This window comes from Pseudopipra pipra, chromosome 4, assembly GCF_036250125.1.
Source record: "Pseudopipra pipra isolate bDixPip1 chromosome 4, bDixPip1.hap1, whole genome shotgun sequence".
Classification (NCBI taxonomy): domain Eukaryota; kingdom Metazoa; phylum Chordata; class Aves; order Passeriformes; family Pipridae; genus Pseudopipra; species Pseudopipra pipra.
Genome location: NC_087552.1, coordinates 49,963,724 through 49,979,695, shown reverse-complemented (window position 1 = coordinate 49,979,695; position 15,972 = coordinate 49,963,724). Strand labels below are relative to the sequence as shown.

Genomic DNA, 15,972 nt, shown 5'->3' with positions numbered 1-15,972 from the left:
GTAACAGAAAACAACTCAGGTGTTATTCAAGGTACTAGCAGTACCTTGAGTAGTGAGACGAGCAACAACTGTGTCTCTCTGCTACATCAGTTGTGCTTTCCTGTTCTGCTCAAGGAAACAGAGAAATGGGAGCTGAAAATATAATAATAATTTAAAAAAAAATCACCTGATATCTCTAGTACTCCCATCATGAATGCTGCTCCCTAATCCTGTTAATTGCAGTACAAATCTATTACTGGCCATACTGTTGGCCTGAATTTATCTGAAACTGTCATAGCTATATGCCTATTCATGGATGATGTACTTGCTAGCCATCAGTTCACAGCTGATGTATTTGCCAGCTCATGGTTGATACATAAAAGAATCCCTCAAGTTTCAGTTTTCCTTCCTGCATACAAGTGTGTCCCTTTTATTACTCTTCTGCATCTGCAATCTAAAGAAGCAGAGAAGTGGAATAAACACCAGAAGAAACTGGTATTTCCTGAAAGAAACACTGATTTTACTCTTTGATAGAGAAGCTCGTGTCACTCTTTGGGAAGTACAGAAGTACACACAGGTGTGCAATTTCGATACTTTCATACTAGGGTTGTCAGTGACCCAGCTTTCAAGACTGCTAAATTGAAATGATAAAGCACAATCAGGACACTAGTACATTTACTAGAGACTTGGTAATACCTGATGGACTACTGCATGCCACTTGAAGGCTTGCAAAGCTGAGCAGATGCAAGTCATCAGTGTTCACTGCCCAAAACAACAGCTCTATGCTGTGGAGAAGCTGGCAGTAGAGTCAATGATAGGAGGTGAGTTTTGTCTTCTCTTTGCAGATTCCTGGACAACCTGGCTTTGCTCAAGTATGATTCACCCATCATAAAGCTCTCAAGCAACACCTGGGGAGCAAAAGTCCATGGGCTGCGATAGGGGTTGCAAAGTAGATCTGCACTGGAGTAAGACATATCTCAGTGCTGCTGCTAGAGAAGAGAATTACCACATCTTCAGTCACTCCATGTGCAACCATAAAAGAATGGTTCAAAGCGTAGCACAAAAAATTAAGTGCAATTAATTTACAGAGGCACTATTTAATGTTCTTGCTCACTTGTACTGTCACCTGTTTTCAAAGACCACCTCAGTAACAGTCGGGCTCCTCATATTCCAACCATCTCCATTACCACCAAAGTGACCGAATCAGACCTGTTGCTACTTGATTCACTACTCATTTCCCATTACAGTCTCTATTTTAGAATAAAATTATCTATACTATTTTGAATGGTCAAAATGTGTATCTGTGTAAAAGCCTACTGGGTATTCACTCTCATTAGTGACACAGAAAACTTCCAATACTTCAGAAACCTTAAGTTTAGAGAGAAACCCAGTTTTCTCATAAAATACACATGAATATACACATCAAGTCCAAACAGATAACACTGTAAGATCACAACATAATACTGCATAACAAGCACCAAAAATACGGGTATATTTTTTGTTAATTCTTTGGAAAGCACCTCATAAGCACTCAGAGCATAGAAATTAGAAAGAGTATTTCTAACGTGCTCCACAAACACCATATCACTGAAACTGGTTGTTCTTCCACAATGTCATTGTAATAGTTTGGATTTGTATTCTTGAGTTGAACCTTGTCCTTGAAATGTACTGAAACAAGCATGTTCCATGAAGCAACCAGCTCCATGCCCTGTCAAAGCTGACCAGAATGAATACACACTTGTTGCCAGGGTGGCCTCACCAGCACATTGTGCACCACCTCCCCTCATATATCCTTTTCTTGCACTTATTTACTCAGACTATATCATAACAATAGCTTATTCTCATTCAAAGCAGTCAGGTATCACTCCTTGTCGAGTTGTCCAGTTGAAAATTTTCAAGAAAAAATTCTTTTTATTGGTTGTATGCATATGACCCCTATATATTTCTCTATTCAATGTTACAAAGATAATTAATTTCTTCCTACATTAGTCTATTTCTCCTCTACTGATGCTATTTCAAAACTCCACAGCATCTAAAGATTACTGCCAAGGTCACTAAAAAAGTATTGAAGAAGCCTGATTCTATAGCAAGCCTTAACAAATCATGTTGCAAAACACAGTAAAATATGACATTCAGTTTGTATTAGCAAAATATTCCACACACAGCTATGGTGCATAGCCCTAAGACAGGGATATTGCCCATCAGTAGCTTTTAGTTTGGAAGCACTGACTGGGTTTGCATAGCAAGGTTTGGGGTAGCAGAGGAGCTACAGGGGTGGCTTCTGTGAGAAGCTGTCAGAAGAAGGGGAAGCCCTGTGTCTGACAGAGCCAATGCCAGACAGCTCCAGGACAGACCTGCCACTGGCAGAGGCTGAGCCCATCAGTAATGGTGATGACAAATTTAAGAAGGGGAAAAAAACCTGCTCAATTGCAGCTGAAGAGAGGAGTGAGAATATATAAGAGAAACAACTCTGCAGACACCCAGATGAGCACAGAAGGAGGGAGAGAAGATGCTCCAGGTACCGGAGCAGAGATTCCCCTACACAGCCTGTGGTGAAAAGCATGGTTATCCCCTTGCAGCCCATGGAGGTCCACAATGGAGCAGAGATCCACCCGCAGCCCATGGAGGACCCCATGCCTTCCTGGAAGGACTGCACCCCATGGAAGGGATCCACATTGGAGCAGTCCATGAAGTACTGCAGCCCCTGGGAAGGATTCACCTTGGAGAAGTTCACGGAGGGTTGTCTCCCCCAGGAAGGACCTCACAAGGGAGTAGGAGAAGAGTGTGAGGAGTCCTCTCTCTGAGGAGGAAAGAGTGGCGGAGACAACACGTGACAAACTGACTGCAACCGCCACTCCCCACCCCACTGAGGCACTGTTGGGGAGGAGATAGAGAATTCAGGAGAAAAGCTAAGCACAGGAAGAAGGAAGCGGTGCAGGGAAGATGTTTAAGATTTAGTTTTTATTTTCTCATTACCCTACACTGCTTTGACTAGTAATAAATCAAACTAATTTTCCCCAAGTCGAGGCTGTTTTGCCCATGATGGCAATTGGTGAGTGATCTCTCCCTCATCTCAACCAATAAGCCTTTTGTTACATTTTCGCTTTCATGTGCGGCTGAGGTGGTTTTGGTGGGCACCTGGCATCCAGCCAGGGTCAACCCATCACAGGCATGGAAACAAGAAATATAAGATAAAAACAAATAGAAGCCAAATGAAAATGCAAGCCAGGAAAGGAAGGGATTATCCAAGTAAAGACTCCTTTATGAGGGCAAGTCAGGAAACCACTCAATTATCCTGAGCCAACAGAGAGCTGCTGTGCTAGTCCAGATGGGGCTCCACAGGAAATACTGAGTCCACATTTTTTACATTCTCACTCTAGACTGAGAAAGGATCTGATTTTCTGGAGGCATTTCAGTAAGACTTTTGGGAAACATTTAAAATGGTGTAGCTCAGGAATGCAAAATTGGAGCCTGGAAACCACCATAATGTCCAGTATATTACACCATGCAGTGCCAGGCTTAATACATTTGATAAATGTAAATAAATACAACAAATTCTGCTTCTGTAAGTGTCTCACCCTTCCTTTGAAAGAGCCTATCAGTCTGACTTGGTCCAACCAACTCCACAACAAACCAGGAACTATGATCACAAACCACCACCAAAACAGAAGTTGTAAGTACTTTGCTCTGCTCTATTCTCCTTCAAGAGAAAACCTTCTTGCTATTGGTCCTGTCAGGAGAATTCAGTCTCTGAACTTTTACTGGCAGAAACACTGTGGATGAGTTTCAAAATTCTGGGTGATCTGAGTGCACAATTCCTGTATATACATAAAGTTCTTAAGAGCTCTGATAACAATCTAAGAATATATATATATTTGTAATTTTAAGATATTTTCATTGGTTAAAGCTCTGTGGTTGGCTGGAATACACTAATGCCAATTTGATTTTTACCAACCAAGATTGGCAACGGTGAAAGCTAAATTCCAGCCTTGATGGCAGTTCAAACATTTATCACCAAAAGTTTGATCATGATAGAGGTAATAGGTGAGTGCAGTAACAAAGTCAAGGAATTGATAAACAGAGAAACGTAGTACAGAGTCCTTTTCAGAAGAGATTGATAATCACTTCTCCCTTCTGTCCAAATGAATATTTCATTAAGACATACAACAAAAAAACAACAAACCAAAAAATGCTCAGTATGAGAGATTTAGAAAACTCCTATCCTATGCATAAGCTTACTTTATTGAGGAGGCAGGAGGCTGTAGGATAGGATAGAGGGTTCAAATTCAGTCAAACAAATTCTGTCATGCAGCATGCAATATGCAAAAAGCTTTTGAAGTATTTACTGTATTAAAAAGCATAGAGATCTTGTTTTAATTTTAAGCATCACATGCTATTTCTCATGGGTTTTATCTTTACAAGAACTGAAGTAGGAAACATACACTGAGTACAAATTCTTCCTATGTACGAAGTCCTGACATAAAATGCTCTTTTCCTAGAACAACGTCCATTTTATTTGGCACGAAGATAGGACATCTAAACCAACCTTCTTACAGGCATGTGTAAAGTGTGATAATTAGTGCTGTATCCTTCCTTTGACCAGTGGATTCACACACAATTGGCCATGAATAATACAATGAACGATGCTGTTAGCATACTTCATGATAAATCTATACAATTTATTGTTAAATACTGTGGCAGATTTGTGGAGCAACTTTGATGGTTAGCTTCTATGGCAGAATGTACAGATTAAAACATAACAAAAAAAACCCCACTAACAAATCTATTGCCAAGAATTAATTAAACTATCATTTGCTTTTCCATTTAAGCTCAACTTTGACGGATACTGCTGTTTACTACAGCACTAAAATGATGCACCAATATGAGTCAATCTAAACTCTTCAATATTTAACATGGTTTGCACAACCTAAACAGCTGCTCACATACTGTGGAAATTCTGAAACTTTTCCTAAGCCTACATAAGCCTCGACTTGAACAAAAAAAAATAAAGTACTGGATTGTTTTGTATGTATTACCAGTTTTTGACAAGCAAGGCAATTTTGCACTTCAATGAAGTCAAGATTGCAAATTTAGCATGAACTGAAGTAGCACGCAGCAGCTGAGCTGAGGTTCAAGGGAAGAGGATCATCGGCACAGCAATATGCAATACTGAACTGACAAACTTAGTCATTTTGTTGCAGAACAGAGAGCTGGTAACAACCACAGTGCATATTTCCTATGATAAGGCCAACCTAGAATCTGTAAAACAAACAAGAACATTATTTAAAAGTCACACGCCAAGTCCTGGGAAGAATGCAGCAACAATAAAAGTGATTACCAGGGCATCAGGGAACTTCATCCTTAGGATTATACTTAACAAAAGCAGTGAGAACACTGCAAGCTGTGAGAAATGTTGGTACAGCTCTTTCACGCAACTCAAGAGCATCTTCCTATAGCCTGTTAACGCTCTACATAACAGCTTTAAAGTCAGTCTCTGTAATTTAAAATTTCTTCATAGTTTATATGATGGATACATCCCGTTGAGACATAAATCTAAAATAAGCAGATCCTACTGTCTGAGTTAACAGAGAATCAATAGCACTACACACGGAAAATCCCCTTCATAGGCCCTCAGATCACTAGGAAGCACAGCCATCATCAACTGCTGAAAAACAGGTGCGCATTAAAACTAGAGCCATGTAGTGGCGATGTAATTCATATGTATTCTTCTAATCTGTCTCGGCACTCTTTGGAAAATCACTCGGCAGTCATGGGATTGGATATATAGACATTTCTGAAGACCTGCAGCAGCCTCACCCTATGACAGACCTTCACAGTGACATGGTGCAAGATCCCAGGGCTGCTTTTGCACCGTTTGTTTACTTAAAGAGGAGATCACTGCTGCAGGACAATACATTTTCTAGATCATTAGCAGATCTTTGATATAGGATATCACTATCAGTGACATCCTGATAGTGTCTGGGACAGAGGCAGTACAATACTTAGAGCAGTAGCTTCTATTTTCTCAGCGATAAATGCATAGCAGAATTTACAAGTCACACCACCACCATCTGGTACCACTTCTAGTGGGAGAGAGCTAACACTTCGACATCCAGCAAGCAGATGTCAAAGCTGTAGAGAAATGCCCTGGGTAGGATCACAGCCTAAATTACATGCCTTTGCAGAAGGAGCCACCCAACTGTACCCAGCGCTTTCAGCTCTGAGTTCCTTCCTGAGGCTAGATAGCTAAGTCACACTGTAAAGAGACACAAAAAGACTCCATCTTCCCCTATTGTAACCAGGACGGGAACATAGGTTTGGTGACAGGAGACCTCAAATCTGTCCTGACTGTCACAGGGATATCAACCCAGGCTTTTAACATCTCAAGTGTTTTCCTACCAGGCCACTGGGCATTCTAGGAAAAGTGATCATCCTTCCTTGTTATAGATGTTGCATTCTTCACACTTCAATCTTGTCCTCCCATTGCAGTGCATGCACAGACAAGCTGGCTCCACAGTCAATGCCTCTCCTTCTCCCTGGGCCCGTATAAATTATTTAACATAACAAGAGTAGCTTCAATAGGAACTTAATATACCAAGGACTACTTAGCAGTCTGGTTACTAATACAATTCTCCACAATCAAAAAGGTACGACTCAAGTCTGCTCAGACTCCTATGTTGGATTTGTGGGACGCTGTATCTAATAAGCATGCTAGCCACTGAGATAAAATGGAGTAGGTATTTTTCCACCTAAGATTCATGGTAAACATGCAAGAAGCAGTGAGTCAGTTCTGTACGTGCCTACCCAGGGAGATTAAGTACTTAAGCCTTTCAGGTGCCTAATCACCATTTTACACATTTCATCTTCTGAAGTAAAAAAACCAAACCCCAAACACAAAACCAACCAATCAAAAACAAAACCACAAAATAAAAACAAAACAAAAAAACAAACAAACCATGCCCCTCCAAAAAACCCAACACCCAAACAAACACACCCTCCTCCCAAAATACAAAACCCCGAACAAAAACAAACAAAAACTGACCAAAAATCTCAAGCCCTGAAAAGGGCACCATAATCAAAGCAGTCCTACAATTGTAAAGAATTTTAATTGTTTATTAAAATAATCAAGCATGTAACAAAGAGGTGTTAGTAGAACTAAATTAAAAGTGAACAGTCAATAGCTTTGCTGCTAATTTTGCAAGAATACGATTAGAGTCTTACATGACAGCACTACTAAACCTTCAATGACACACACGTTAATTAATACATAGGAATGTCAGTGATGTGCTATATGAGAAACACGTTTCCCAACCTGGGAGATCCCAATTAATCAAAGCAAAAAGTCTTGCAAAAATTGGAAAGCTTAAAGCTACCAAAATTCTGGCATTACTTACTATTTAGCTGCAAAATCAAAATTGTTGGTATGGTAATTTAGTAATATTTTCCTATTAAACTCTACCATAGTCAGTTTTATCCTTACCAATCCTTCCTAAGAAAACAGTCTGTTCTTCTGGAAGGACATTGTATAGCCTGCCAAATTCACACTATTTGACATTTATCAGGGAAGCAGCATGTTGTCATCAGTGTAAATAATGCTGCTTGTCCCAAATCCCACTGAGTTACCATATTGCCATGCTGTGAGCAAATGCACAACTTGGAGGAGAAATCTACCCTGTTTTACTACGATGTTGTAGAGACAGTCAATCAGAATTTTACTGGAATAATACTAGAGATTTTGTTTTGCCTTACAGAGCCCTGGAACATGACCAAGTAAAAGCTCCACCTGCCACAAAACACAATGAATTCTAGCCCACAGCTCTAGCAGTGCAAAGAGCAGTGCAAACTATTTGGAGAGAAAAAATTGAGGGGAAATAAGCTATAAGAGCAAGTCCACTATTCACTCTGCTCATTTTGCAATCTGAATCATGTGATGGGAGAAAAGGTAAGAAGTGCACTCCATCCTATGTTCTGCCATTGGACATGCCTAAAAGTGCACAAAGCGGAAGAAAAGTTAATTCAAGGTTATTAAAGAAATATAAATTAGAAGAATCCTTTTTTAAAAACTGGATGGCAAATTTTTGCCAAATAAACTCATCCACCTGTATGCTGCTTTAAAAGCTTTATACACGCATATATGTATGCATGTATACGTAAGTAAGCCTGTATATGGTTCTTAAGCACTGGTATGCACAATTCTTGAAGATTTTATTTATATTATGAAAAAACCAAAATAACTGAAAACATAACTATGGTGGGGAATAAATCTATTAAACCAAGTCATGTGCTAATGAACTGTGGAGATGCTTTGTGTAACATCTATGAAAGGAAAAAGGATGGCTGACTAGGGACCAAAGACCTTCATTCATTATTTTCTGTATCTTTCAATTTTCATTGACCTTAAAGCTGTAGTTAAATTTGCTTCAGTAGTTTGCTGAAAATGCTTTGAACACTCATTGCCTTGTAAATTTTCCCAAGCCTCTCAATGTTTATTTCTTCTGACTCCAATTTTCCAGTGTAAAAATGAAGTCAGCTAGAAATTTCACACACAGCTGTGAGACTCAAATGCAATTTGGTGTCATTGGGCTCACCAGTATTGAAAACTCTTTGTGGAGGGAAACAAAACTAAAATTTAAATACAAATACATGAAAAGGTTTAAGCAGAAAATATGAAGAACCTTCTGTTCAAAGACAGCATTTCATACTAATCATCATAGGGAAAACTACAAACTCCCTGACAATTTGCTTTATAAGGGTTGCTGAACAATCTTACCCCTGTCACCATAAAGGTTTGTCCTGACTTGGTGTTTCTGAAATGCTACCACATTTTTTGACTACTTAATGTTTCCCTCTACAAAAAAAAGACAAAAAAAAAGACAAAAAAAAGACAAAAAAAAGACAAAAAAAAGACAAAAAAAAGACAAAAAAAAGACAAAAAAAAGACAAAAAAAAGACAAAAAAAAGACAAAAAAAAGACAAAAAAAAGACAAAAAAAAGACAAAAAAAAGACAAAAAAAAGACAAAAAAAAGACAAAAAAAAGACAAAAAAAAGACAAAAAAAAAGACAAAAAAAAAGACAAAAAAAAAGACAAAAAAAAGACAAAAAAAAGACAAAAAAAAAGACAAAAAAAAAGACAAAAAAAAGACAAAAAAAAGACAAAAAAAAAGGAAGGAAATTGCCATTATATCACTATCAGACCTATCTTAATGCCTGCAATTGGTATTAGCAGGAAAATAACTTCTTATTATTAACAGAAACACGTATTGTTTATTCTAATGAAAAAAAAAACATAAGGAATATATTTTTTTGAAGCATAGTAGTCTTTTCCTTTTTCCAGTAGATCAGCAAAATTACAGAGAAAGGCATTTATGTATATTTTTTGAATTAAAAACAATGAGGTATAGTATTTTCTAAAATAGATGAGTTATGCTTTGGTTTCTGAAATAGAAGCCTTATCCTAATACCATTTAAATTAAGTATTCCAGTAACTACAGCAAACACTGTCAGGTATTTGAGCTGAGTATATCCCTCATATTTCCTTGCCTACTTCATGGCAGTTCATTCTAATACTTATAGAAAATCGAGCAATGATCTATTACCTCATTTCCTAGTAATGACTGGAGGAGATAGCACTCCAGCACGATTTTTTGTTTAGTTATCAATCAGGTGTTGCAACTGAACTCCTGCTTTTTTTGGTGAACATAAAAAAAAAAGGGGGGGGGAACACAAAACGAAACAAAACAAAACAACAAACCCAAACCCACAAAAAAAAAAAAAAGCCCCACAAAAAACATTTCCACTATCAAGAAGAAAAAAACTCAGTGCCCAGCTTTGAATTCCAATACTTTTGATCAAACACCCAGCCATTTTTAACTTCATTATAACTGAATTCTGGAATTCAGTGGAGTTCACATCACAGTTAAGCTGGGTCAGAATCTAAGCACAAACCTCATACTATATTGCAGACTTCAGCAATCACTGCTCACTTTGCAGTAGAGAAATTTTTCTACTTCCAGTGTAAATTCATTCCACCCAACCATGTTAAAGGTAAAGTAATATCAGATTGTTGAAAAGAGAAACATTTCTTTAATATAGCACTTTAATTCGTGCTATTTAAAAAGACATACTCTGTGAAATACTAAGAAAATTATTTTAAATTGTACACTCCACATTTATGCCCAAATCATATTGTTTGAACACATATTTAGCTTTATACATTACAAATAGTGCCAGTTGCTGGGTAGGACTATCTAAGTCTAGTGAACCAAGTTAAAAACAAAAACAAAACAACAACAAAAACCCCAAAACCCAAAACAAACAAACAAACCACCCCCCAAAAAAAACCAACACAAAGACAAATAAAATCAAGGAAGCAAAAAAAAAAAAAACAAAAAAAAACAACACAAAACATTGTACCTGAGTATCACAGCTAACAAAATATTTTACAAACCATTTTGGATCTATTCTATCTTCAGGTATTCAAACATTCAAATTTCCCACTAGGTCACTGCAGCCTTACCCCAAGTGATTGTTCTCTCCTATCTTTCAAATAGAATTTAGTACAAAATGTGCCAGTTGTTTATGATCTCCATCTACTCTCATCCTACTTAAACCTGATGCTAGCATACCAAAACTGTAAATCATCAACAGCAAAAATGTTGACTAATGCAACTAGAGCAGCAGAAAATTGTTGGCATGTCAAAGAAATTATTCACATGGCACAGCGGCCTCTGCTTGTATAGCCCTGTCCTTATAGTTAAACTCTACACATTTCTTGAGCCTGAAATCCTTCATTAAAATCTAAGTTTTAAATGCCACTGCCCAAAAAAAACCCAAACTGTAACACCCCAGGCAGTGGATAACCAGTGAAGCAGAAAAAAGGGGTTATTATATTTAAAAACTGAAACAGTGTTCCAACTGTAGGATTATTTAAGTCACACAAAGGAGGTAGGCCATGCATCCCCATAAAGGAGTCCAATATCCAGACCTGTGGTCCAAGTACTGCCATCAAGACCTAGCTGCTCTTCAGATAATCCCCTTCACTTGTGAGGCAAGTGGATTTAGCTCCATTTCCCTATTTGAAAGGACAGAGGAAGCTATTATTTTACTACTCCAAAGCAGGAGCAAAGAAAGTCAATGGTATTACTTGAGCTGTCCATATGCTCTTATGTGACTACAGACAATTACTTCATAGCACAGAAAATACATCTTGAAATGAAATCACATATGCAGCTTGTCCACATGACAACATTTCCTGTAAACTTGTGAAGTCACATACCACCCAAGCATGGATGCTCCTATTAAGGAGAGGTGTGTGTGCCTACATGGCAGTGAAGAGCTTGACCCTTAAGCTCCTCCATGCTACAGGGCTTACTCAAGACGAGATGGCATTTAATCATCTTCAGGAAAGAGGAAGAAAGTTTGAGAGTTACAACCTACTTGTGACCGAGTTTGATAAAATAATTCCATTCAAAAGGGTTTTTTTGAGTCTGACCTAATTTTTCCCCAAGTTTCACACTCTTTTAACAAACAGCTGAGGTTGAAGCTCATGTTACCAGTGTTCAGGAGTTTGTTTTTTGAAGACTATTTTTCAGTAGCATTCTTCATCTCCAAAATTGGGTAGGTCTTTAAAAATAAACTTCATAGGAATATAGTGAAGAGGAAATAGTGCAGAAGCACAGAAATAGACTCAGGATTCCAATAACAAACTATAAATCATTCATTTCCATCACAGATTTACTTGCAGCAACATTTCTGCTTATATTAAAAGGGTTCAGAACATTTAGGGACAGGTTCATTCCTCTAACCTGAAAGCATTTTAACTTGCTCTCAAAACAAGGAATTGCAGAAGACCATGGTGTAAGTCATCTCTTTTGGCTCAGACAGATTGCAATGCTATCTTGCTGTACCTGACAAAGGATGAGTGAAGCTGTCCAAGTTCCTTGTGAACTTAAGGCAGATCACTAAAAAAAGTCAAAGACAGCAAGAAGAAAGAGTTGAAATGGGGTAGGGAGGGAGTGTAAAAAAAGTTTGAAGAATACTATGGCTAAAACCAAATTAAGTGATAAAGGAACACACACTGCATCTGCAGGCACTATAGGCTTGCTCTAGCCCAGTAAATTAGCTTGATGCCAGGATTTTTTGGTTGGAATTAATACAGTTTAGATTACTTAGCTAGCCTTCGAAATGCATTTAATGCTTACTGCAATCAGTATATTCAGTCACACCCATCATGAGGCTCCAAAAAAGTAAATATAATTACACAAGAGAATAACTTCGAAAAGCATATAGTCCACATTTGGTACAGTACAGATGTATTGATCGTGGTGAAGAAATATATAATATGAATGAACATATCTGAATCATTTGATCATAATGACAGGAGTTGCCTTTGATTCAAGACAACTAGAAAAGTGATTTTGACTGAAAAGAAAAAAAAAACAACCCACCACCAAGAATTCTAATTAGCACGAGTAATAGCTGAACTGATTCAATATAGGAACCCCATTTTAATTCTATGGTCAGGAACTGCTAAAAGACGTACCTCTCAAAAAAAGGACTTCTAATTATGTGCAATTTATTTTACCAAATTTTACTATTAACGTGCCTAATTTCTAATACCATCAGATAGAAGAATCTCCATGTTCTATAGCTAATCCAGTTTCATAGCCTTGTTCCCTCCTAGAACCCCTCTAGGACAATCCCATCATGTTACTTGAGGAAAAAAAAAAGTAAATTAAAAAATAAAATAAAGTTAAATGAATAAAACCACCCAGTGAATAATGCAGAAACAAAAGCCCATAAAATGAAACCCTTATTTACAAGTATAATATTGCCTTGTTTTCCTTAACAGCCTCAACTGCTCTGTAATTTTCTTGTTTTCAGAGGACCTATGCAGATGGGACCTCAACTGCAAAAAGCCAGCACAGACACCTGTACACCACTTCAAGGCTAGCAAAAGTAAAGGGCTAAGAGGCATAAGAGAGGGATCTCCCTTTTCAACTAGTAGAAGATCCAAAGCAGGTTGCAAATGGTGAGATACGCGCCAGAAAGAACTGTGAGGTTTAGGTATTCAGGCATCTTCTTTCCCAATTAACAGACACTTCCTCCCTGGGCTAAGTGAAAGTTTTTAATTTTGGGAGGCTGGCAAATTTCCTAGTATAGGCAAACTGTTTGAAAAGAAGTTTAAAATATAACTTTTCCTTGAGGTCTGGCAATTGTATTGCTATCAACAGAATTTCTAGCACCATGGTGGCAACGTAGTACAGACTTTTTTTAAACATTAACTGGGTTAAGAAATCAAAGCCTATCATTTAGCTATGGAGAAAAAAATGTGTAGTCTTTATGTTAAGAAACAATGCTTACAGATTACATACTACAGTCAGGCAATTGTCCGGCATTCTTTGTGCACCACAAATTCACAAGGAAGCCAAGATTCCATTATCTCTAGTACATCAGCACTGACTAGACAGTATACATGCAGAAAAAAAAAATCATAAGGAATAAAGAAATAAAAATATACTAATAATAAGGAATAAGGAAAATTCTATATTAGTAAGCAAAATAAAGCAAGAACGATATTACATGTCAGGTTGGAAAGCAAAGTATAACAGCCATGTTAGCTTCTAGAGAATCAGAACAGCAATACTAGCTTCTGTTCTGCCCAACAGGAGATCAGAAGTCATCCTCTAGACATGGAAAGAACTGCACAATCGTTAAGGCTTTATAACAGTCACCTTGTCCTAGAAGAGCAAAGCCTCAAATCCTAGTATAGGCACAACTAGGGAAAAAGCAATGAAAAAACTAACAGCTCAAGGTACAATCAACATTACTCACTCACATACTCATAACATTAATGTAAAACCCTTTGAAAAAGATGAGTGCTCCCTTGAGTGGTTTCAAAGTCCCCAAACCTATAAGCACACTACCATATTTATCACAGTGGTATTAATGAAGCAGTGGAACAGAAGTGTTCAAATCTCATTTTATCTAGCCTTCGAGTTGTGTGTTCTGTTGCTGCTGTTGTTAAATAATAAAAGAAAAAACCACAAAAACCATAACAGAGAAAAAAAAAAAAAAAAGAGAAAAAGTAGTTTCTCCAAAATGTGTATAAATGGCGAAGCATGATACATCACTGACTTAGAGCAATTCTGCCCATGAATCAAAGTTTCATTAAGCTACCTGCAAAAACTACTATTTTTCCCTTTGTTTTAAATCAAATCTTATAAATAAACCTAGGATTAAACTGCTCTTATGTAATTTATTTTCCTATGAACGTAAATAAAACCTATCACCAAAAGCAGTGTTTATTAACACTCCTCAGGAGTGGCCAAGATACTATGCTAACCTTCATGCTGCACAATCAAGAAGCTTAGTATAAGCTAATAGCACTAATACGTCAACTTACAAGGTGAACTCATACTACTATAAACATATTTTTGTTCCTCTTCCTTACTAGTAACGAATGGAGTGATAAATAAACTCTTCAGGAGCACATCTCCTATTAAGCAGAAATGAGAGCTAACAAAACACAACGAGGAGACTGAAAACACTATCTACAGTAGGACAGCAAAGAAGAGGAACAAAAATGGAAGTGGTTGTACAGCAATTGAGCAGTGATAGAAAACGGAAGGGGTGGGAAGGCAGAAATGAGAAGATGAATAGGGAAGGAGACAAATGAGATGTGAAAAGAGACAGAAGACAAAATTAACAAGAGTTAATCTAAAACAGCACTTCTTAAATCATGGCTCAGCCAAAGGAAATTACAAAGTCACCCTGACAGGAAGAGTAAATTACAACTGTCACCGTCTTCACTTCTTGAGTGGTGTTACCAAGAGTCAGTCATGGCTGGGAATTACTGTCATACCACATGTTTGGTACAGGTGCCATAATGACTTTGTTAGCTATGTGTGCAATGAATAGATGCAGCAGAGAGTAAGCATATGGGAATGCAAAAAGGAAGGAAAGGGTACCACTGGTGAGCTCAACTGGAAATGAGATTGAGCTTTTATTAGCTGGTCCACAGACTAAGAGAGATACCACACAAATCACACAATCCAAAGCACTATGAAAGCAGGAAAGCATTTTGTTAATAAGAGCCTAAAAAACTTGTCAGGGATTGAGGTGAACTCCTGTGCAAATATATACAAATCACATAAAAATTATATCTATGGTAGACACAAAAGTTCCATCCAGCATTCCTCAATTATTCCTGAAATTGTAACTGATAAAGAAAGCAAATTCTAGGTAGGCAACACATGCAATGCAAGGAGAACTGTGATGTCTAAGAAAGTGCTCCAAGGTAAAACTGCAATGCTGTAGCTTATTTTAATTCATTAAAGACACTGGATAACACGCTGCCCTTATAATCTGTAATATCTTGGTCTGTATAATCAGTCCACTCAGAATCAACGTGCAAAAGGCAACAGTTTCCTCAAGATACTCATCATAACTGACCTTTACCAAAAGACAAACATAGAAGAGACTGCAGGGACATAACCTCCTCCTCTCCCCTGAGTTTATTCAACAAAGCAAGGAAGAATTAAATCATGGTTTACAGGTTTTTATAATTGAATATAATGTAGCATTAGCCTTCCATTAGGCTGACTTACATAGATTAGCTCAGAGGGAACCTGAGAGGAAGTTAAAGGCCTGTTTTTACTGGGAAACACTATCAAAAAGACAGAAAATGTTTGAAGTTGAAAACATACCGTGAGTGTCTCTTCTGTACTTCTTTTTCTTTGTACTGGAGCAACTGGAAATTCAAGAAGGGACTTTACTGTCTTCCTTTTGGCTTTTTCCATTTGAATGTTAGTAAAATAATTGACAGCAGCAAACTCAATAAGAGCAGAGAACACAAAGGCAAAGCAAACCGCTATGAACCAGTCCATTGCAGTAGCATAGGATACTTTTGGCAGTGAATGTCTTGCACTGATGCTCAGTGTCGTCATTGTCAACACTGTGGTTATTCCTTCAAAGAAATAAAGCAAAAGCAC

At 37.7% G+C, this 15,972-nt stretch overlaps 1 protein-coding gene across 6 annotated transcripts in view; it reads right to left on the bottom strand.

Annotated features, from left to right (window-relative positions):
- GABRA4 (gamma-aminobutyric acid type A receptor subunit alpha4) overlaps positions 1-15,972 on the bottom strand; it is a 48,525-nt gene that overhangs the window by 13,281 nt on the left and 19,272 nt on the right. For 5 of the 6 annotated variants that reach the window (XM_064652901.1, XM_064652900.1, XM_064652902.1 and 2 more), the window contains one exon: positions 15,688-15,947. In XM_064652901.1, coding sequence (XP_064508971.1) covers positions 15,688-15,947 — 260 coding nt within the window. Of the gene's footprint in view, positions 1-171; positions 427-15,687; positions 15,948-15,972 lie in introns of those variants that run through there. The other variant, XM_064652905.1, reaches the window with a different exon arrangement.